Below are 24063 nucleotides of genomic sequence, written 5' to 3' on the forward strand. Positions count from 1 at the left end.
ACTGGGGTTTCCTCCTCTACTCTCAGCTCATCCCTATCTTTCTGCAGCTGCTTCTCCTCCAACACTCCCGCCCCCCCCCCAATCCCACCTATCTACTCCTCCACTCTTCATCAAGCCTGCTCACTTTCTTCTTTTTCAAATCAGTGCTGTCACAGATGAACCAAGCACTCGTGAAAAACTAGCTCCGAAAACCAATCCCAGTGTCATTTTTTTTAAAAGAGCACGAATCTGGACAGTTCTGCCATCGGTGATATCCAGTCCTTCTTACTTCAGCTGTAGGTCGCTGATCCACTAGATTATATTCAGCATGGATTCAATACTGCTTATACATTTATCCTCAGGGCAGAGCAAAAATAAAAAAACAAGCCCACTTCTTAAGGATTATCCCATGAAATATGGAGCTGGGTGCAAGCAATGGTATAGTATGTAGAAATATAACAGAATCTGGGCTACTGACCTCACCAAATCAACAGGGGAATGTTATATAACATGTTGTCCTATACATTATTATTACTCATGTAGCTAAATGCCAGAAAATGCGTTTGTGAATTATGAAATTGGTGATGAGATCTCTGGTGCATGTAAGGCTCTTGCATGTACACTATTTTCCCATTTGTGGTACATGTTCAGAGGATAAACTTGGTTCTTCTACTGTCCGAGCTTTGAAGAACATGGTCTGTGTTGTGTGTGATGGTTGTAGTTTGGCTTAAAGCAATGTTGAACTTTAGTTGTGTAGCTGTAGTTGTGTAGCTTTCTGTCCATGATTTAAGTCCAAATATAGTTTTCAGTAGTTTCCCCTTTGCTCCACGAGAGAGGGAATGGGGAAATGTTGAAGCACAAAGGCCTACAGACAGGGACCTATACAGTCAAAAGTTTCTTTAAAGGCAGATGCAGAGGATAAAAACAAGCCAGAACTGCATGAAAACAATGATAGCAGCCAGTTTCTTTTTCTGTCTCTCTCAAATGACTGTGTATCTTAATGAAAACGTCAATGACACCGGTTAAGTCCTGAAGCCCTGTTTGTGTGCAAATGCCTGTGTTTGTGGGTGTGCGTGAGACGATGTTAGTTATTTCTTTGGGGCTGTAGGCAAAGACTGGGTTAATCTTGTTGACCGGATGTATCACAACATGACAAAAGTCCCGTTAATGGGTAGAGTCTGTGTGTGTGTGTGTGTGTGTGTGTGCGAGTGTGTGAGTGTGTGTGGCGCTGGGATTTTCAGTGCATATCAGGTTGGATTTGGTAATTTGAGGGAAATTGGATTATTATAAAATGCTGTACTGAGACCGCCTCTATATTAAGCTAACAAATTGATCAGCATAATCTTGATATGTTTAAAACCACCCACCTGTATGTGATATGTTTATGTTGCCACTTCTGTCCTGTAAGGGCGTACCGCCGTTTCCTGACACTGAATCTGGATGCACCTCCTATCTGGTCAGGAACGCCACATCTGGGCTTCCTCATCCACCTACAGGAAAAATGAGAGGACACCAATCAACACTGAAGATACATTGATTGTTATGCTATGGGTGAATAGTTTTCATAAAGTGATGTACAGTGACGACATGATGACTAGAAACCAATTCTCGTAGCTCTTTACATTTATGAACAGAGGCAGACTTTACTGATGAGTGTGCGATGATTCAAATCAAGCCCCCTGTGCATCTGTATGTAGATGCAATTCTAAAAGGACAACGTGTTGGCAGGCGACGGATGAGATTCATACAAAAACACATACATGATAATGCATGAATGCACTTCATTTGATTCAAAATCTGAACACAGATCAGATGCAATTTCTCGTTATTCCCAAACTGTACAAGAACACATATTCACTCAGGAGTGACACACACAGACGCCTCACCTTATCGTGTTATCGCTACATCAACAAAGAGAAGCAGAGGAGGAGAAAGAAACACAGTTAGCTTATCACATTTCACTCCGTTTCAGCTCAGTGGTTGAACAGCTGTTAGTCTGCATTCACACCGCTCGCCACCACATTGCCACGTTACAGTTCAGTGGCCAATTTGAGCTCATTGCTATTGGTAGCACGGCTGGCATTTCAGTGTTGGTGGAGACAAATGTCAGTGAACACTGGTTTTAGTGATTTGCAGGTAAAAGGATGTCTGGTTAAGGCCCCAGGGTTAAAACTATAATCTGAGCTACAGTTGGTTTTAAAACAAACATATAACTAACTACATATACTGTATGTTATCTAATGTGTTTTATTTCTAATATCACATTGATTCTTAATGCAAAGTATATTTTGATCATACATTTTACAGTATGTAAGCCTCAGGTGGGTTTACCCTCCACTACATCCATGTCTGCACAACAGGTGACATCAGAAAGACTCTTCTTGTCGTTGTAGTTACAAAAAAGTGAGTTCCTTCTCTAAATACTAAACGTTCTCCTTGACTGCTGCTTGTCTGCGTTCAGGTTTGACAAATCGTACGAGGAGTATTAATACTTTGGCATTTTGCAGCCTTTGATCTGACAACAGAGGGGTACTCTCTGTAAAAGGCCCCTTTGATCAAATGAAAATGCCCCACTTAATCCACGTTAGGGTAATTTGGTGTCTGTCAAAACAACTCTGGTTGCCTTCAGAATGCAAAACATTTTGAAGACGTCTACACCATTTTGTGAGTCTTAACACTCTTTTACCAGTCCTTGTAAGATTTCTGAATGATTCGTGGCTGTCTTGGAGAAACTCATCGTGAACAAAAGTCCCATATTGAGGTATCTTTAAAAAGGTATTTAAAGTGTGACTCACCCTATAGTGCTGCTGTCCAGAGACCCTGTGACATTGAGGCCGTAGCGGCGCTGCATGGCAGCGATAGCGGACTGCATGACTCGAGCAGAACGCAGCACCGACATTCTGGGGTCTGCAGGAGGGAGGTAGCCATACCTCTGGAGCCATGCCTGTGGACAAGAGCATGCAGAGAGAGAGAGAGAGAGAGAGAGGGGGGGAAGGTGAGACATTATTACTTTACATTAGGGCTGGGCAATGTATCCATATTATATCCATATCGATATATGAGGCTGGATATCGTCTTCAATTTTGGATATCATAGTATCGTAATATGACAGTGTGTTGTGACAAGTGTTGTCTTTTCCTGGTCTTAATAGACTGGATTACAGTACAGTGATGTCATTTTCTGAACTCACCAGACTGTTGTAACTGTTCTATTATTTGCCTTTACCCACTTAGTCATTATATCCACATTACTGATGATTCTTTATCAAAAATCTCATTGTGTAAATATTTTGTGAAAGCACCAATAGTCAAACCTACAATATCGCCGAAATATCGGTATTGAGGTATTTGGTCAAACATATTGTGATATTTGATTTTCTCCATATCGTCCAGCTCTACTTTACATACAGTAAAGGGTTTCCAGGTGAGAGGGTAATAGTTAATGAGTTAGTGAGTCAAGTCTATTTAACCATTTAAATGGCCTTTAAGATATCACTTAACATGACAGCTAGAGATACAAAAGTAAGAAAAAGATCAGCAAATAACCGATCTAAAGGCAGGTTTTCCCAAGACGTTTTGGTAGGGGAAAAAGGGAATGAGAAGATAGGGTGAAATCTCTATACGAGTTTATAGCGCAGAATGTCATCTGTTATCATGTCATTTGACTTGTCAGGAAAAAGGCTTTGGTGTAATAGAGCTTTCAGTGTCGCTATAAAATCCCGCCAGAGGGAATCCCAGCTCAGATCTTTGGACCAGGGAGAAGATGGGGGATCGGCTGGGCTTTCCCACAGAAGAGGCTTTAGGGATTTGGATAGTCCCAGCCACTCTGTATTCACTCAGTCTTCTTCATAAAAATGGTAAACAGATTTGCCAACTGCTGCATTTAGCAACACAAAGCCAACAAAACAATAAAAAGCAAATACTACCAATAAAAAATAAATGGTATTGTTTGAAGTGTAGAGAAATGACACAAAAACACTGGCCAATAAATCTCAAAGACGCAATGAACTGTCGGGCTGCGTATTTGCCTCAAAGCTTTTTATCCACTCAGCAACACTGTGCTGTGAAACCTGAGCGCTATTCTCGTACGCATTGTGGAGCTGCTTCAGTCATCCCGGAGGCCTGCTGCTCAGGATAGCATACACACTGAGAATGAAATTCGCAGGGACAGGGAGGGAAGCGTGGTGAGAGCGGGCGAGGATAATGCAATAAAAGGCAAACCATTATTCAACAATAGAACAAATGTGAGTCTCCAGCTTGTGTTACAGCGAGCGAGCCTCGTCTCAGGCCCCATGCAGCAACAACGAGCTCTTAAGAAACTCATTGGACGGGCTGTTTGTAGATATTCATTCAAGTGCTACAAACTGGGACAAAAAAAGCCGCCTGTTACAAATGTAAAAGATGGAAATCTGATGATCTGATTTTTAGTTGTGGCTGCCTAAAAGTTCAATTGAGCTTGGAGACTCAGCTAACATGGGAATGGGTAAAGTTAGTGAGTAACATTTCATTTCTCGCAGTGTCTACATATACTAGAAGAATGCCCAGGCACCTGAACACTGTGTAGATATGTGCAGCGCCAAATGGCTGAATACTGATTGTACAAAGCAGATCCTTGTTGTAAATTTAACTGAATTTTGAAAGCTCAGTACTGAGAAAGCGCATATGAATAGATGTGAGGAGTAATTTTACATATCGATAACTCCAATATTGCAGTGTTTAAAACAAATTCCTTAATATCAATATATAAAAAGGTATAATGTGGGGATTGCTATTGGTAGATGGTAAAGGAATACTTCAAGATTTTGGGAAAAAAAAATCACCCTTGCCAAGAGTTAGATGGGAAGTTTGACACCACTCTTATTTCTGTTGACGGTTAGCTTAGCTTAGCATCAAGATAAAAAATTAAATGCAACTGTAACCTAGAGTCTTTTAGTGACCTGCACACACAGCCGAACATTTGTAATTTTAGGCAAGCATACAACGCAAAATACAAACCTTAAAAGTGGAAAATAATTATGAATGAACACATTTATTTAATACCAAATGGCATTTTTTTTCCAAGGAAACATCTTAAGAAAGTATGAGTGAATTATGAACTGATATCTTGATACTACACCATATTGAATCTTATACTACTACATGTATAACAGAGAGAACCCAAAGTGCACTAATACATAAGTCTGTCATGCTTCCATTAAAAGGGATAAGGAGAGAGGATCCTACAGAGTCTGAGACAGACTTCATCTTTGTAGTTTATCTGTGCTGTGATTGGCACACTGACAAATCCCTGATACTCTGCCTCCCCACCTCCCATCCCCCGAGGACTGTAGGAAGGCACTGCAGCAATCACTTATCATGCCCAACTCTCGTCAGTATGGCAGATGTCAAAATGTTATGCATGTGTCATGGTTCGCATGTCTTTGCATCTTCCTGCACGCCCAGGGTTCCTCCTTATATGTCATTCTTTCTTCTACCTTTTCACTCATTCATTGTCTTTAAATTTTCCTCTTTCTCTGCTGGGTGCTCTGGTCTATTTCATAGATTTCCCACTGCCTCTCTTTTTCGATCTCATACTCGGTGAGTGGGTAATAACATTTTTGTTTTGCTGCTCAGATACTGTAACTACAGCTCCGTCATCTGACACACGCACACACACACATGCACAAACACATGCGCACGCTTAGACAAAGACAGAGATACACTTGAAACATGAAACACTTGCAAACAAGCTGTACTCTCACACGGACAGTGACACACACACTAAAGCCCGATGACACTGATGGAGAGCTCAGCCATGAAAGGAGATTGTTTGGTGAAGAAATCACAAGACCATACCAGAAATCACCAGAACACACTTATATGTTCAGGTTTTTATCCGGCATGGCACAGTAATCTGGTCAGAGAACAGGGTATGAGGTCAAATTCATATAGAAAGTAAGGCTTAAAAACGAATAAACTATGATTTAGTGTTTAATGATCGATTGACCCTCTGTTACACCCTACCAAGTCTGGTTTGTTTTGAGCCGCTTTTCTCCCACAATTTCAGATCTTTCCCCTGTTAAAATAGTAGCATAGATCCCACCATGCATAGCTGACAGGGCATGTTTTAATCTCTGAAGCAGAGGTGAGTTGGATCTCGGAAAGGCGCGCGCACAAAATGAAATTACATCTTTGTAACCCAGCAACCATTACACGTGAAGAGCAGTTAATGCAGACATTCAAATCTTACTTTTAATTCTTCAAATCTTACAAATCAGAGTTGAAACTTTCAGAACTTATGTTCATCCTTCCAGATCCTCCCAGTTTAATTACTGTAAATCTGATTATACCTCAAGCAACATTTACGTGATATATTCACACTCAATTACAGGCATGCTTAACAATTATCTGTATGGTATAATTTTTGTATAATCCATTCAAATCCCTTGAAGCAGCGGGTGTCAACACACACTGTAAGATCTTGACTTGTTCTCTTGCTCTCTGCACTGCATCTTCTCTCCTCTTCTCCCCGTCGTGTCGTTCTCTACTGCCGTTCCTTTTTCCTCCTAATGTCTACTTTCCCTTTTCTTGTCCTGTAATCATCCCTGTCCCTCCTTCACATCTCCTCTCTGACATTAGACAGTTTGGCTCTGTCCTGTAACCACGGCCCACTGTAAATTCCCTGCTGGGTTTCGGGTGAAAGAGAAGGGGGAAAAAAAAGAAAGAAAAGATATTGATGAAAAAGTATACGGTTTAGACATGGCACTGCATGTTTAGCCAAACGAAAAATTCAAATGCTATGCGGTTGTTTACCCACTGCAGTCTTAAAATACTGTACAACTGGTAGATTGGGACCGGTAGAGAAGCAATGTAATCAACACGAGCTTCAGTACATCAGATGGGTTTGGAAAGAGTTGGGACCACTTTCGCTGTGTGGGCGAAAACCTATCAGAATCAGAAAGGGATTTATTGAAAGGAATTTGCCTTGGTTGTTGGTGCATACATAAACATATTAAACTTGAATATGGAATAGACAATCAATACAGTTGGAAACATGATTGTACATGTAACTGTTTAACATTAAGAAAGAAATGCAGGATTTTGCAGGATGTTGCAGATGTTTATAGTTAATGTGGCTGATAGGACCTTTTCCAGGACTGTGTGGGTTAGGGGTTAGACTGAGTGATTGACAGCTTCCTGAGTCCTCTGTTAGTGTTGTTGCACCTGTTAGGGCGGAATAAAAGACACCTTTATCATCCTTATTGGTAGAAAGAATTTGTCACTTAATAAGTTCCCATCAAAGCTCCGGCCCACCTTCAACCTGAACAGAGTCTAGTCAGCCAGAATAACTGAAAACACCTGTGTGGGGGTTCAGAGGCTTTAAGAAACTGTTCATTCTGTTGTCATGTCCGTTCATTTAAAATTAATTTACGACTTTAACACTGCTGTAAAGACACAAATGCCATCTATTACAGATATAACTATTTCGATGTTTCTGCTCAGAACATTGTGTTATTATGGAAATGAGAATCTGCAAAGAAAACAAGACGGTGAGTTTGTTCTCAGGAGGTTTTGGCAGTATGTATTAGGTGAGGTGGTGCGATGTGTTTGGGCTTTCAGACAATGCAGCCATTATCAGATACAGAGATGTATTAGAAAAGAGGCGACGGAGAAAGAGAAAGCTAAGGCTGCTGTTAGATACGTCTGTCACTCAGACATTGGCAGGATATTAGATGGTGTGTGTGTCTGCATGCAGGAGGTGGGGGGGGTTCAGAGAATAAGGTGGAGACACATAGGCAGGACACGGAGGGTGAAGCTGTCACACTGGTTCTTTTTACAATAGCAAGACAGGGAAACAGCAAGGCAGCACAATGTATCAATATAGCAGAAAAGAGCAGAGATGGATACAGAATTATAGGTAAATGGCATACTGGGGCTTCTTGATTGTAAATGGTTATATTCTTATTCTGACTTTTTAGTTTTGCACTTTTATAAAGTTGGGGACTTGATTTTTTTTACCTGACTTTTAGTTCCTAATATTGGTCAAGCTTCAAAAACACTGTAGCCTACATTTCCCATATGACAACAAATAGCATATTTTCTGTTATACCTCTCCTGCCCGGTGTGCGTTCACATCTTTCAAACTCCACAACTCCAGTTTGCAACGCAGGCTTTCTGTTAGAACAGAACTGGGAGCACTTTGCAATTAAGGCAGGCGCCTTAACTAAGTCGTCAAAAAAATAAAATAAAATATATATATCCGCCGTGTTACTCTGTCCTGTTTGAGTGGCTGTAATGTACAAGTCACATCAACACAGTCTGTAGGAAACAAGATAACGGCGCGTTGTCAAGATACCACCAATCACAATGGAAAGAGCATTTGCTGGCGGTGAGTGTCGTTTATTCACATTTAAAAGGGATAAATCACCATTTCACCGTCGCGTGCGTGTCAGAGTTTGTCAACAAAGAGACAGAGACGGGGTGAGTGGACTTACCGGAGCGTTGGCATGTGGCAGGCAGAGAGCATTTATACATGTATCTCTGTCCTGTTCTTCACATCAGTGAGGCTTTCTTCTCTTGTTTCAACAAAGTGAATACATGACGAAGTGACTGGAACTATCCATCAACCATCCAACGTCCCGGCTGCCGTCGCCCGGTCTTTGAGACACAGCTGTTGTCTGTTTTTTTTAATCACTAGGCTTACACGTGGTTCACAACACACGGTTAGTTAGCGTAGTTAAACACTACACACAGTGAAATTACGTGTCCTGTTTCTATTTCATGCATACGATCTGCTTTGAGTGTTTAATAAGTAGGCTAATTGTGACATCACTAGACATCATCAGGGTTATCTTCTCAGACGTCCAACTTGTGTTTCTTTGAGTTTTAACTGCAGTTTTAGTTCAGAAAGCTGCTGTATACCTATCCTTGAGCAACCACTCTAGATCAGTCAGATATTCTATATCTCTGCAACACTGCTCTGGTCACTTCGAAGCCCAAAAGCTATAGCTTTGCTACTATTTGCAAAAGCCGACACAGTTACACTTCCAGAATCGAAATTTACACCCTCAAGATTGAAGGAGAAACATAGGCTCAAGGCTCAAATGTATTAATACTGAATACACTTTCAAAGATTGAATCAAATCTTTGATCTTTGATTTCATCATCATCATGCCAAAGTTTATAGATTATGTCTCGACTCGCACGTTATTAGTATTCCATGACTTCTTTAGGGAAGAGGAAAAAAATAGAAGGAGCTTGAATTATTACGTTACGGGTAGAAAATATGAGGGAATAGCTAAAAGAATAAAGCAGCAGATATTTACTACAGCTTACAGTACAGCACACAGCTGACTGCCAAGGCGTGTCTCCCATTGTTTCACTACTTCCAGGATAGTGACCTATCTTTTTCTTTTAATCCTAGAGACAGAAGATCCTAAAAATGTGTTTTGCTGAATCACTACCAAGCTCTTTTGTACCATTCACTCACCTATGTGTGCTTATCTCTGTCGGTTTTCTTTCTGTATCCTCCCTCTCTGCTGCTCTCTTCTCTTTCTCATTGATTCTCTGTTTCTCTTCGTGATCTATGGTTCCCTGTGTTCTGCCAATGTAAGGGTTCCTGAGAGCAGGAGGCTCCAGCTCGACAGCCCTCTTTATTCAATAAGACAGGAATTTCTCCCTGTCCTCTCTCCGCAAATGGATAACAAGGGAGCTTGTAAGCATATACAGTGCTGTTCAATAGAGCTGCAATTTGGACTACTTGTTGTAATAATGATAGTCCATCTGGTGCTGCCTACGTTCTTGCCCATTTAGAGTTGACACACCAAACCAAAACTTGTAAACCATACACATTGGCTGATTGGGAACTCAACTGTCAACCAATAGGATCTTTTCTGCCTCTTAGCTAAGGATGCTGGGCTAAGAAGGACATGATTCCATAGGAGCATTAAAGGAATAGTTCTACATGTTGGGAAATATGTTTATTCAATTTTTCTTTTTTTTAGAGAACAAAAAAAGGCGGCTGGAAACAAATGATACAGGTGACATGTTGTATACTGCAATGTGATAGGGGGAAATACATGTAGCTATCTTGACATCAGACAAAATATGTTGAGGTTTAACGAACCAGTAATCATTTTTGGCACGTTTGTGTGATGCATTCACCCCAACTCATACCCAACATCATGATGCAACTCAATCAAACCAGCCAAGTGTGAACAAAAATAAGTCTCATGTGTAATCTAATAATTATGCGGATAGAAAAATAGAGTCTTCCGGAAAGAGTGGTGTACCATAATGAGGTTAAACCAGAAATCAAGCCACTCTCTCTTGAAGTGGAAAGATAAGGAGTCCACCAGCATGCCCTGACGAAGGCTAAAATGCATCAGTGCCTATTTTTTGGGTTCTCCACACTTGATTTCACTCGACTTTGAAGTAGACTTCACTCATGCTTCTGATGGGAGAAGAGCCCAGCATCACTTCATGTCTCTACACACTTCTTCACACAGTGCAATTCATTTTCACCTTTGTCACACTATGACAACCATACAACCATATCTAAAGAAAATGCAATATGGGGCGCCTGGGTAGCTCACCTGGTAGAGCAGGCGCCCATATATAGAGGTTTACTCCTCGACGCAGCAGCCACAGGTTCGACTTTGCCCTGCGGCCCTTTGCTGCATGTCATTCCCCCCTCTCTCTCCCCTTTCATGTCTTCAGCTGTCCTATATAAATAAAGGCCTAAAATGGCCATAAAATTATCTTTAAAAAAATGAGGAAAAAAAAGAAAATGCAATATGCTGGTTCTCTGAGACTCTTAATCCAGCTACAGAAGACCTTTTAGGTACAGAATAGTCTCCAACAGAGAGACTAAAACCACAATCAGACTTAGCAAAGCCATCTCAGGTAAACTCCCTATGCTAATAACCCACAGACGCCACACATCAGGAAAGAGTAGTGGAGTGACTCAGAGGGCTTGTCCTCATCCAGATGCCTCACATAAGCACTGAGCTGAGGTGATACTGGAGCCTTCATGTCCCCGCACCGCCTCTCAACCAGCCGGCTTGGCCCGCTACTCCACTAGCAGAAGGCGGGCCAATTAGCCGATGGGTGCCATCAAAAGGCCAACCTGTAAGGCAATGAAATCACTCTATTATGGATGAGACTCAGGAAGCCTGGTCGGCAAGGCAACGTTCTGCGGCGTGCGGTGGCTGCTGATGTTGACGTTTGTTACCGATCGGCTGATAGGAGCTCGGTCCCCTCAGGTTACAGGGACAGCATGCGACTTGTGCCACAGATCACATGTGCATTTATTGTTTATGGTGAATTGTGGAGATGGCAGTTGGCAAATGAGGGTATACTTTTGACATTAAAGTGACTTCAAAAAATTAGTTTGTTTTTTGTTTTGTTTTTAAACTCAGAAGTCATATACATTTTTCACGTGGCCCTAATACTCTTCCGTAATTTTTAAAGTCACTGAAAAAGTAACGACAAGGGAGAGATCAGGCTATTAACGTTTAAAAAATGACCACCGCTTTAATATGTTAGTGTCAGGCTTTTCTTTGGTCACCAAAGTCCTTTTTTGGAAAATGCTACCATAAGTTGGGTCTCATAAAAAGCTTGGGAACTGGCACCCCTGCATGTCCCTTAATTTATTGAAATTGAAGTTTAGACGTCAATTTCTGTGACAGTAGTGCGAATCACACAATATTTTACAAGTTTTCCCAGAGACCTGTGATACACACTGCAATATTGGAGGTAATTAGGCTGTTCTATAACATTTTAGAAATATGCTTGTGGTCAGAGCAGGTCTTTCACAGATCTGCTCAGAGAGTAGTTTGTGTTTACAGGCCTGAGCTACTCAGAGAAGGTTTATGGGTAGAATGGGACAGAGGAAATAAACTGTACCTCGTATATTTAACAGTATTACTCACCTTGAGTACACAAATGGTGCCTGCATGTTGCAAGAGTTGAAATATATGTACTGTATATGCACATACAGTATGCATCAGCAACATTAGTAACCCTATCACGCATCTGGCTTATAGTTTTTATCTGTTTCAGCCTCTTTTGTCTCTAAATCTGTCAAACACAAAGGACACATACTAGTTATTAGTTTTGTAAATATAGTATAACTATCTTTAAATACCTTATATGGTATAATCAGACAACCAAGTGCAGGCTATTTTGGATTGTGTCTCTGTATAGGCCTACATTCTTTCATAATTTAGAAGATTCACGTCTCAAAACAGAGAATAGTAACTCCAGGATAATGTTTCACATTAATTTAGCAGATATGGCGGTCAAATTATGAGCCATTTTCCACTCGGTGCAATTTCACAAACATCAAGTGACACGTGGTCTGGCAGGAGAGAAACGCTGTCTTAAAACTGCCTGTAGGCTGCAAAATGTCAATAAGTTACTCTGCTATGGCCGAGTTTCTGTCAGTACTTGCCCCAGAGCCCTCTTGGTTTTCAGCTACACATCTAATCAGTGAATGATTTACACCCAGGGATTCTGAGTGAATACAATTAGCTCCCTGCTAGGAAACTCTGCAGTAGAAAACCTTGCCCCAAGTCTTTTTTCATGCAAAAAAGATCAAGTCTACCAACTATTAAAAAGTTAAGAAAGTTGAAGAAATCACTTTTGGGAATCCTTCTAGCTAGGGCTGCATTACAGTCAAGTGATGTCATTTTCTGAACATACCAGTTGTAGCTGTTCTATTATTTGCCTTTAACTACTCAGTCATTATATCCACATTATTAATGTCGACTATGATTATTTGTCTAAAATTTAAGCACCAATTGTCAACCCTGCAATATCGACATTGAGATATTTAGTTAAGAATATTGTGATACCTCATTTTCTCCATATCGCCCAGCCCTACTTCTAGCCCTGATATTTATGGGGATTATTAAGAAGAATTGTAACTTTTTTGTTGATAAAGCAGATCAATTTTCAGGGGATACAGTTGGTAAAAAAAACAATGAAGAGAAATAATGCCACAATTAACACGGGTGTCACAAATGTCACATCTTCAATAGTCTTAGTTTACTTTGTCTCAAAACGAAATGTCTCTTGCTACATTTCTAAGTATTCAGCAAAGAAGAGATATTATATTACAACATCCAGTGTCATGCAACTCGGCATTGATCTCTCTGATTGTATGACAAAATATGTGGGCGATGGTAAAAAGTGGATCTATCTGTCCAGTAACAGAGCCGGGGGCAGAGCAGCTGGGAGTGACCTGGGCACATGTGACTCGTTGGAACATGATCCCAGCCTCCTGGGAAAGCCTGCCGCCTCTGTCCACCCTGAATTATTCATCGCTTACACACAGAACCACTGGCGAGTGCGCCCGGGTCGTCAAGGCAACCACAGCCTCCCTGCCCACACCAGTAACCACAAACCCACACACACACATTATTTAACTGCTGTACTTGAAATGATACTGTAAAATTTGCATTTGCAAAACATGACATTTAATGATAGCCCAACTATCATCTGCACCTCATGACCCCAAGGCAGTGTGATTATTGCAGAGGTTGAGGGGCATTGTTTCATATTTAGACCTGAGCACTTACACAAATGCACACACACTCAGAAAATACATAATGCACAACATGTTCACTATCTCCCTGGCCCCATTAGGACAAAATGTCACTGAAATGTCACCCTAAAATGTCACAGTCTGATCATACATACTGATCAGAACAGTGCCTTTTCTGGTGAATCATTTTGGGTTTTATTTTTCCAAAAGCGTTTTTGATGACTTAAGATGTTGGAAAATGACAAAAAGGCATGTCTGGATTATGACATCTGACACCAGCTGATGTCTTATAAACTCACCCAGCGGAAAGTTGTCAATCTTAAAAAAGACCAAACCTCTATACGGCTGATTGATATTATGTTAATTTTGGGATTAACTGTAATCACATAATTAACTATGCTGTTTAAGATGATATCACTGCACACAGAAACAGATTGCAACAGTTGCCATGAGTCACAAAAGCATGCAGTTTAAATACACACACACACTTCCCAGAGCGTTTCTGTCAACAGTTTAATTGACAGCCTTACATGTGATGCCCCATTGGCATCATCTAATGTTGCAGTTGTCAGTCATTACAGATTTAACAGCTCAGTAAGCTGTGACCAAAGATATGTCTCAGAGAGAGACAGACTGTGTAGACAATACAGGGAGAAAGATTGGGAACAACACATACAACAATAACAAGTGGCTGCTGAGGAAAATCAGGCGTGTGTGTCGCCGTCTGTGTGTGTGATTATAAATCATTTAGGTCAGTGCAGGTGTTGTGTATTCTCTAGAATTGGGTGAACAGACTGACACAGACACCCCAGTGGCATCGAAATCTGCTCTCTTACCAAAGCCAAATGACGTCAAGAATGCTGTGTGTCTGTGTGTGTGTGTGTGTGTGTGTGTGTGTGTGTGTGTGTGTGTGTTGCATACATTCAGACATGGAAGCCCATACATACAAAGTGTACTCTATGTAGGAGGAAAATATGGCTGCATAGAAACCACAGCAACAATTTAAACATCTATTTTGTAAAATAGATAAGAATGAAAACTTAAGAAAATAAAATAACTGAATATATTTCAATGTAAATGAAAGTCTTGAGACTATCAATTATAAGAGTAGTTTTTACTTTTGCTGCCTTAAATTGAAAGTGATGCTTTTCCTTTTTGAGGCTATTTTGGACAATTGTGTAAAGAAGTCAAGTGGTTAATATACTGGTAACCGCCAGGGCACAGGAGAGTTAAGGAACATTCAAACTTCATTAAGAGAAATTTTAAGTAAAAACACACCAAAGTATCAAAGTACACTGTTTTGGCTGCCAAGTGATTTCTGGGAAATGCAGGGCAAAAACATCATGCCATTGCCAGCTAACACTTATCACTAAAAATAGCAAATAAGATTTTTCATATATTGTTTGAGTTGTATTCAGTTATATTCAAGCCTACGTTTAGTCCAGCAAAATAAATCTCTCAGTTCTTTTCTTTGGCCTAGGCATCAACATGACTGTGAGGGCAATGTCCCATGTAAATATGGCTAGGAAGACACACGGCTACAAATGAACACGTGAATGACAGCAAAAATCAATGGGAGAGTGAGAGAAGCCACAACTGTTCTCACACACAGACACACACACGTTGCTTTCCATTATTCAGATGCCACTCAGAGGCTGAGCATGCCGACTGGTAACATTAGCTGTGATGGGAATGAAGCTCTACCATTCCCCACATGTTGACAACAGCACTAAGTCGTTTGCATTGGACTGGACTGTGCTTTGGCATTAGCATAGTGCTGAAAACAGCTACGGTAGTTACAATGTCAATGGTACAGTATGTGACTCAGAATTTTGCAGTAGGGCTGCTGGGCGATATGGCCGAAATCAAATTCATGATATTCATTAGAATAGTTTATTATGTCGATAAACATATGATATCAGATGAGCATACTGTATAAAATAATTAATTAAATTGATGTTCAACCCAAACATGAATTCCTATTCCTATAGTTAATGTTACATAGATTTTTTTCAACTAATGTTGGATCATTCATGACATTTTGTCCGACAGACAGACAGACAGAGGGAACATATAAAATCCTTGGTGGAGTTAATGATTAAAACTGACATTCAGCAGAGTCGAGCCAAACTAGCTTTTATTAATTCATTCATCCATCTGAGACAGGATGTGTTAATAGATGGAGTACACCGGAGCAACTTTGCTCTCTCTTTGTTATTCAGCAGATTATCTCTGACTAAGCAACCTCGCTTCGTCTCTGGTGGGCATAGTGGCAAGATTCAAACACTTAATGTGACTCAGAGCGAAACGCTGCACCTGATGCCTCTCATGAGGCTTTGGCACTTCCACATTGTTGTTGTTGTTGTTGTTGTTGTTGTTGCTGTTGCTGCTGCTGCTGTTGTTATTGTGTTCCTAGAGAAAGCTTTTGTGGTAAGAAAAATCATCCATGAGTAGGGTTGGGTATCGTTTTTTTTTCCCCGATACCGGTGCTAAAACCACATTTTTTATCACCGGGTCTCGGTACCCAACCCTATCCATGAGTCAAAATACCACAAATCCCAACAGAATGAAAAGAAGGTAGACTACTGAGCACAGAAATAGCTGCACGTGATATACCGGTAATGAAGATGTTATGTAACCAGTAGGGATGCAAGATATATCGACTCAATATCGTTATCGCAATATATCGAAAGTGTTGCAATGAGGATGCAATATTTTGTTTATTTTGTGGAGCGTTGCGTCCCGTCCGTTGGCTGTGTGGCTTAGTTGTGTTCGATTTAGAGCTTGAAACGCTATAATGATCATGTTTCATTGGCCAGTTACCGTGCCACTTGCACATGTTAGTGCACGGGTCCACTACGCGACAAACCCTATGGAGTGTACCGTGTGTGTGCATATTTTGACAGAGTGAAGAAATAGAGACAACAAAACGGAACGAATCAGAGAAGCGAAAGAAAAGTTGCGTCATGTTGTACCAGTCCAATATGACAGTCAGTTGAAATAAACCTTGTGTTGTATTTGTTATGAATCTATTTTGATGCGTTTTCCCGTAACTTTTGTAATTTTACATAGGTTTAAAAATATTGAAATGAATATCGATATCGCAATATTCATAATCAGTATCGCAATATCACATTTTGTCAATATAGTGCAACCCTAGTAACCAGACAATGTTTTTGACAAAGATGGAAACCAAAACATTTAAGGTGATCAACATATCGGCCACATGGTGCCTGCACTGAAAGCTTTAGAGTAGCGTCAATCCAATGCAAAAGCAGCACAGTGGTAAGAGTTTCAGCATTGCACTTGGCCTTTAAACCAAGTTGAATATATTGTCTCTTGAATTGAAAGCACTAGAAAGAGTTCAGAACTACCACTTTAGACAAAATGGGAGGATAGTTAAACACAGTTCAGGGCGGCTATGTGTTTGTGGCACCGAGCGGAGACAACTCTTATGCAATATTAAGTGAAATTTCATCCCAATTGTGAGACAGTGTCAAACACAGACAGGAAAAAGAGATTAAAAATCCATTACCTCTCTTTTAATTAATCTGTGTTATGTAAAAGCTAATGATAAAAAATAACCCAAAATAGATCGGCGCTTGCACAGCCCACCTCCAGTACTGCATGTGGCCTTGCAGAGAAAGCATTTTAAAATGACTTGACTGGCGTCAGCGTTTCAATATGGATTGAGACTGAAAAATCAAACTCACAAGGAGATAAATGAAATTAACTTGTGGCTGTGCCATTGTTAATGACATTGTCTAATTTGCAGAGAAAATTACTTCTTGAGGGAAGACAATCGGATAAACAAAAGCTGATGAGCTTTCGGAAACAGTTCCGCAGTAAGAACAGACTGGCAGATCTGTAGTGTTAGGCTGAAGTGAAGCGAGGTGTTACACGTTAGTATTAATAACTGCTTTATCACCCAGTGGCAGGCTGTACTTTCTGTAAAATATAATCCAGAGCAGAGAAAATTGTAGGAAAGGAGAAAATTGACAATACAGTAAACTCAGCCATGAAGTCAAATCCGGGAAGTCGGCACTAAAGCTGCCATCCAAAAAGTTTACTAAAAGACCGCAGTCTCAATAACGTTTACAAGGAAGGTTTAGGTGACCTAGCTCCCACCTCCAACCACACCTGTGATTTAGAGGAAATACTTCATTATCACCCTCTATAACCTGTGCTATTAGTAGAGCTGAGCGATATGGAGAAAATCAAATATCACGATATTTGTTGACCAAATACCTCAATATCGATAGGGGTTGACTTTTGGTGCTTTCACAAAAAATGTACACAATGACAAAAAATAATCATCAATAATGTGAATATAATGACCAATCGGGTAAAGGCAAATAACAGAACAGCTAGAACAGAACATTACTTTACTGTAATGCAGCCTGTAAAACCATGAAAAGACAACACTTGTGTCGTATCACGATATCCAACAATTTAATACGTTGCTATAATATCGATATATTGCACAGTCCTAGGTGTAATGACAAAGTCCAGTAAATGGCTCCAATGAAACCAGTTCAACACCGTCCACAGTCTAAAACAGAAACTGTTTTAAACATCACAGACATAAAGAGGGACATTGGTCAGTCACCCTGCTGCTGGCTGTATAATGCCTTCTAACTGCAGCGTTATACTGCCAGATTGGGCTTCTGAAGCTGGACATGGCACGGTTTACAAAGCTAGTCAATAGGCTATAGCTTTGCCTTGCTTTAACTACGTCTTAGGGTCAAATAAAGTTATATTTTTGCCTTCTAGTACCCAGTTTATAGCCCACTGTGCATGCATCTTCATCTCCACTGACGTCCTACTGGACATCCACAGTTACACAGACTTACATCTTAAAGCTGCCCAGCACAAATACTTTTGGCAACTTGATGCTATTTTATTTTTATTTTACCAGGAAATAATCCCATTGAGATTCAGACTCTCTTTTTCAAGGGAGTTCTGGCCAAGACAGCAGTATAATAGTTCCATATTAAAATATACAGTGAAAAACAAACAGAAAACAGAAAAAGACAGTTGGCAATTTAACCAACTGTGCTATGGGCTGATCGATTAGGGAGAAAACAAATGATAATCACTATTATTATAGTCAATATTGAAATCACAATTATATAACAAGATTAGGCTACTCATTGACTTTTGGAAAGATGTTGCATTTATTGAAATTAAAACAAGAGTGAATCAGTTACAGTAAACAAATAAACAGTGAAAACCCTGGAACTGTGAAGTTTCCCTTAATACTTTCTCCATTGATTTCCCTTCAGAACACAAGAGAAAATAGGAGTTTACTTGCAAACTGTAATGCGCAAAATAATAGTTTTTCTCGATTACGTTGTTTTTGTGGTCGTTAGGAGCCAAAATCGAAATCGGGATCCAAATTCAATTAATTGCAGAGCCCTGACTTGATGCTCAAACCTTTAACGTTTGCTCCATGGTATCTTAACAGTGTTTTACAGGGGTTAAATGTTTATGATGTGCCCTCCACCAGGCTTTACAGTTCTCTCACCTCTGGGAGATCCAAGACAATGATGATGGTTAAATTAGGGGCCATAAACGCCTCACTTTACAGTGAAAAGCCCACTTTATACGAACTTGGATGCTTTGAATTCCTGCAACACATAACTAATATGTCAGGAAGCTGAAAACACAGTGATCACAGTCAGATATGATACTACTGTTACCACAGTTATTTATTTAATACTGCATTCTCTTGGCAGGACATGCCAGGCATAGCAAGAGGCTGCCATCAACATACATTCAGAACTTATCTTATAATGCTATCACTCTTACACATGCAGAAATGTTTTGACTGTTGACTTAAAAGCGTATTCTTAAACCAAAGGTTTTGTGTTTGCTATGTTTTTAAGGGCTAAGCACACATTTAAAAGCCAAAGGACTTGCAGTTTATTGTTCTTTGCTTGTTTTTTGCTTCCACAGACTGACATTTCTAAAGTGCAAGTAGCCAACAGAAAATAGGATATTCCGAGTGCCTTGATTACAGTACATTCACATGTAAGTATGACAAAGAAAAGCTTGTAGAAGAAAGGGCAAGATGCAAGCGCTGGGGGAGGATAATAAAATGCAAGGACGTGGGAGAAGAGAACGTGAAGCCAAGTCAGGAACTTGAAATAAATTATAAATATGACAATGGTAATAATACGAGCAATCACTAATCGCTCGTTGCTGTCGTTCTTTGTTGTTTCTTGCAACAAAGAACAAGGCTAGATCTTACTTAAAAGACTGGGTTTTTGACATGTGATGGCCCAAAGTAAAAGGTCATTTTGGTAATTTTAGGGGACAATGGTCATCTAACTCAGCCCAGAATAAGATATGTCATCCAAGTACAAAGAACAAACCTTTTTACATCTCTCTAACTTTCTTCCTCTGTCCGTCATGTGAGCTTGGACATTTTAACTATATAACCTGCAGCATCTGGACTGAATCTATTCCCTGCCTCTCCAAAGGGGAACAGTGTGGCATGCCAAGCTCGCAAATCATGTGGATATGTGGATGTAGGACGTGTATGACTGTCAGTTGACTTGCCAGGATGTTCCTGTGTGGTGTGTCTGTGTTTTGTGTGTGCAGCGAAGTGTGAAAGACAGCGAGAGGTTGCGGTGTAACACTTTATGATAGCCGTATGCTTTCAACTTTAGCTAAACGGAGGTGATTTGCTCTGGAAATAAAAGAGGATGTAAAATAGACAGATGTGCCCTTGATAAAAAAAATAATAAAAAAAACTAATTTCTCTCTTTAACCATGGGAGGAAAGCTTGTTAGTTCTGCAGAATCTTGAAAGAAAGAAAGAATAAACACTTCTTTTTAAAGGCTGATTGAGTGTTAAAGTTTATTGGCATAACACTTGCAGCCTGAAGGCTATTAACAATCTATTAAGTCAGGATATCAGATCAGAATAAAAGCGCCCTCTGAAAAAATACCTCTTTCTCAGTTAAAATCTCCTCTGCCTGCCCACATTGTTGCCTGTGAACCCATACGATTTCTTTCTACAGAATAAAGCCTCAGAGCATGTGCTGCTTTTGTTAGAAGTGATACTATCTGAATGCTCTAAAGTGGAGGCTCTCGTGTCCTGTTGTTAAAAGGTTCAAGTCACAGAACCCTAAAAACACAAAGATCTGTCCATGGACCCACTATGAATATTTGCCCCACTCACTCCAGGTTTTTGTAGTTGTTGACTTAGTATTGAATTACATGGGTATGTGGTGTTTATATGGGGCGATACTAAAGATGTACTAAATTAAACTTGTCTTGTGGCTTATAGGGTCTACTGGGGACATTTTCTATCGGATTATATTACAATGAAATTAAACTACGTCTTATTGTGCTTAGTGACAATACTTCTCAGCTGAAATGTTAGCCCACTTTGAGAGCACAAACAAGCCTACATAGGGAAATAAATAAGGTTTTTATGCTGCCTACATATTCCATCTATAATATCAACAAATGCCTTCAAAGAAAATTCAAAAGTGGAGAAAAGGACGGGATGGAACTACAAGCCAGCTGGGCACCTCACAAAGACCCTGTTGTTACTGAAACATCAACACAGAATAAACATGGGCAACAATGTGCCTCAAATGCATTATTCTTTTGAAATAATACAAAAATAATGCAGACTAATAGGAGGGAAAGCACATTTGTCGTTCCTTTTTTTTTTTTATGTTGTTATGTCAACGTATAACGGTCCCGGTTCTTACCTCTACACTGAACGGCTGCTCCTCTCCGTTCACGGCACATAAAATCCACAGCAACAACTGCAAGCATAGCGTCCCCATACAGCAGCTATTAAGACATCTCCTATTGCGGACCGCCAAATAAACCATAGTGAACCCCGCTGTTGTCGCTTACTGTCTCTGTTCAGTTTTATTTACAGTCGATACAAAGAAACGGACAACGGGGATAAATCCTACACGTTTAGCAGCAACATTGCTGATGTCTTGGTGTCTCTGTTGCGGTGCCGAACACAGAGGAGAGGAGAGGGAAAGGGAAGAAGGAACGGATTCGTTCGACCGCTCGCGCCGCTGCTTTCGCCGTTGTTTCAGGAGGTTATCCCCGGGGAAAGTCTCGCTGTTAACGCCTGTCAGCAGCCTCCCGGTCCTGCAGTCCCCGGGTCAGTCCTCTGGTACACCGGCCGTTGTTCCAAGCGGACGTGTCCAGCCCGTTTTCTGCACCGCGCGGCATAGCTGCCCGTTTTCAATCGTGTTTCCCACCGAATGCGCATGTGCGTACTGGCACGCGCGCTCAGCGCCCCCCATCCTACTTCTCGTCAGCCAAATTTCTCCTATAAAAACAGTTAACAGTTTAGTTTGAAATGTTTTTCACAAGCGGAGTATCGCTGTTTATTCTGTCAGTACGTTATAGCTCACTTGTTCATGCAAATACACACTAAGTTAACTTTTTAAATGTGGAGTTCCGAGTTTTTCACTGTATGATTTTAACTTTGTACCCAAAGGGCAGGAGTGTCAGTTTACCTGAATACAAAGACAGCTTCATCATTTTCGAAAAAAAAAGAAGCACAATGTAGCCTATTTAATAACTCACATTATTTTACTTTTCAAACACATCGGCTACAGGTAAAGGGTTTCAACAAAGTGCTGAACCTGGTTTACTTTGGGTATATTTATGAATTTAATATTTGGAAAACTGCAGTCAGAAAAGTCGGTCATAGTTTGTATTTTATGGCAATGTTACAACTATGACCTATATCAGGTCAAATGTGGTTGAAGCATTGCTTTAATATAGCCTAAATTACTTTTACCCGACATAAATGTTTCAGTGAGTTACAGTTAGGCTGTATGAGAATAGAGTCCCCAAAGAAAAATGTTATTTTATGTTTACATTGTTACTTTATATTGTTTTGCCTTCTCATTAAATGATGTAGCTATAAGCCTATTGTTTTGTTTTTTTACTTTCAATCAACCAATACGAAACTGCATGTTGTATCGTGTGTGTGTGTGTGTGTGTGTGTGTGTGTGTGTGTGTGTGTGTGTGTGTATGTGTGGGGGGGGGGTTCTTATTTACTGTATTTATTTCATAAATCCTTCAAGGCCACTAGAGGGCAATGAAAGGCTCAGTGCTGCTTATTTCAAATAACAACCCAGTGTAAGAGTGAGTCTTCCATGGTCCCAGAAGTCTCTTCTGTGTCTCAGCATTGTTTCCAGTAGGTGATGATGATACCATCGTCTGTCATTGCAGTTACTGTAGAGTAAGTAATGTAATCAAGGTTTCGTGGTCCTGCTTTTACGGGCAGACCTTTCATCAAGGTCTAATCATCTTTAAATGTATAAAGCATACTGTCATGATTTTATATCTCATATTTTTATAGTAAAATGATGTTATGTAAGTGCTGTTGCCTGGCAAAAGAGATATTCACTGACTTTGTGGCTCTCCCGTAATACACAAACAAACCTGGATCTAATGAAAAGGCCTTTCTCTAATCTCCTCGGATAATAGAGAAGGGTCAGATGTAATGAGCCAGATCAATGATTTTCTACTTAGACTAACACCAGGGGATGAGGAACAAGTCAGTGTATCAGCGTGTGAATGTGCCACAGAAAAGTTAGGTGAGCCACACCATTAGCCCATTGATGAGGTTTCAATTTGCACACGCACGCACACACACACACAGAGAGACACACACAGAGACACACACACACAGACAGAGAGACACACACACACACACACACACACACACACACACAGAGACATACAGACAGAGACACACACAGACAGAGACAGACACACACACACACACACGCACGCATGCACGCACGCATGCACGCACGCACGCTGCCGCCGCCCTCCTCCTCTGAGGAATTCTCACCAATCACGTTAAATGGAAAACTCAATTTAAATTTTGGAAAAACATCAGCAACATTACAGTCAGGAATAGAACTGTTTATCACAACAATCTGTTTGACCCATGAGTCTTGAGTTTCTATGGGACACACTGTCACACTACAATGGTAAAAACAAACATCATGCTCAACAAGTCGTAACGAGACTAGCAATAACACAGTTTACACATGTGAAGGAAATGTACATCTAGATACAGTAAGTGAGAAACCCTGTCTGATACTCCGGGGTTGACGTGACAATTCATTAGGGGTTGGATAAAGGATGTGTAGTGCTGTGAGGTCTGCTGACTCACACAACAATTAGCTCACACTGTGTGTAACAACACAGATTTCAGACTCATGCATTGTTAATTTACCTTTTGCCCAGCTGAGCCCGAGTTTATAATTGTAGAGGTTTATGGAAGACACAGAGATGGTTCATTTACCTAATTAGTGATGAGAATGTAGACACTAAATTACCATGGGAATCCACAGTTGGTCAATGATTCCACCTAACCTGACAAGTTCTCATTTCTTCTTACTGTTGAGATAATGCTAATGTCCTCCTCTCACTCAAAATAGTGTGTGTTGCTGGAAACCTGTACAATTTCTGTTTAGAGACTGTCCAAATTTGTTGTGGCACTCTCAAACTTTTTTTTTTTTTATCCCACACGACACTTAAAGGACTA

The 24063-nt window shown here is 40.4% G+C and overlaps 1 protein-coding gene across 1 annotated transcript in view; it reads right to left on the reverse strand.

Moving 5' to 3' along the window:
* Positions 1–21742, reverse strand: part of LOC144537155 (matrix metalloproteinase-16-like) — an 87705-nt gene extending 65963 nt beyond the window's left edge. Inside the window, exons 1-3 of the mRNA XM_078280620.1 lie at positions 21236–21742; positions 2775–2923; positions 1347–1469 (exon numbers count right to left, since the gene is read on the reverse strand). Coding sequence (XP_078136746.1) covers positions 1347–1469; positions 2775–2923; positions 21236–21361 — 398 coding nt within the window. The 5' untranslated portion in view covers positions 21362–21742. The remainder of the gene's footprint in view (positions 1–1346; positions 1470–2774; positions 2924–21235) is intronic.
* Positions 21743–24063: the final 2321 nt, after the last annotated feature.

This window comes from Sander vitreus, chromosome 22 (genome assembly GCF_031162955.1).
Source record: "Sander vitreus isolate 19-12246 chromosome 22, sanVit1, whole genome shotgun sequence".
Lineage (NCBI taxonomy): Eukaryota > Metazoa > Chordata > Actinopteri > Perciformes > Percidae > Sander > Sander vitreus.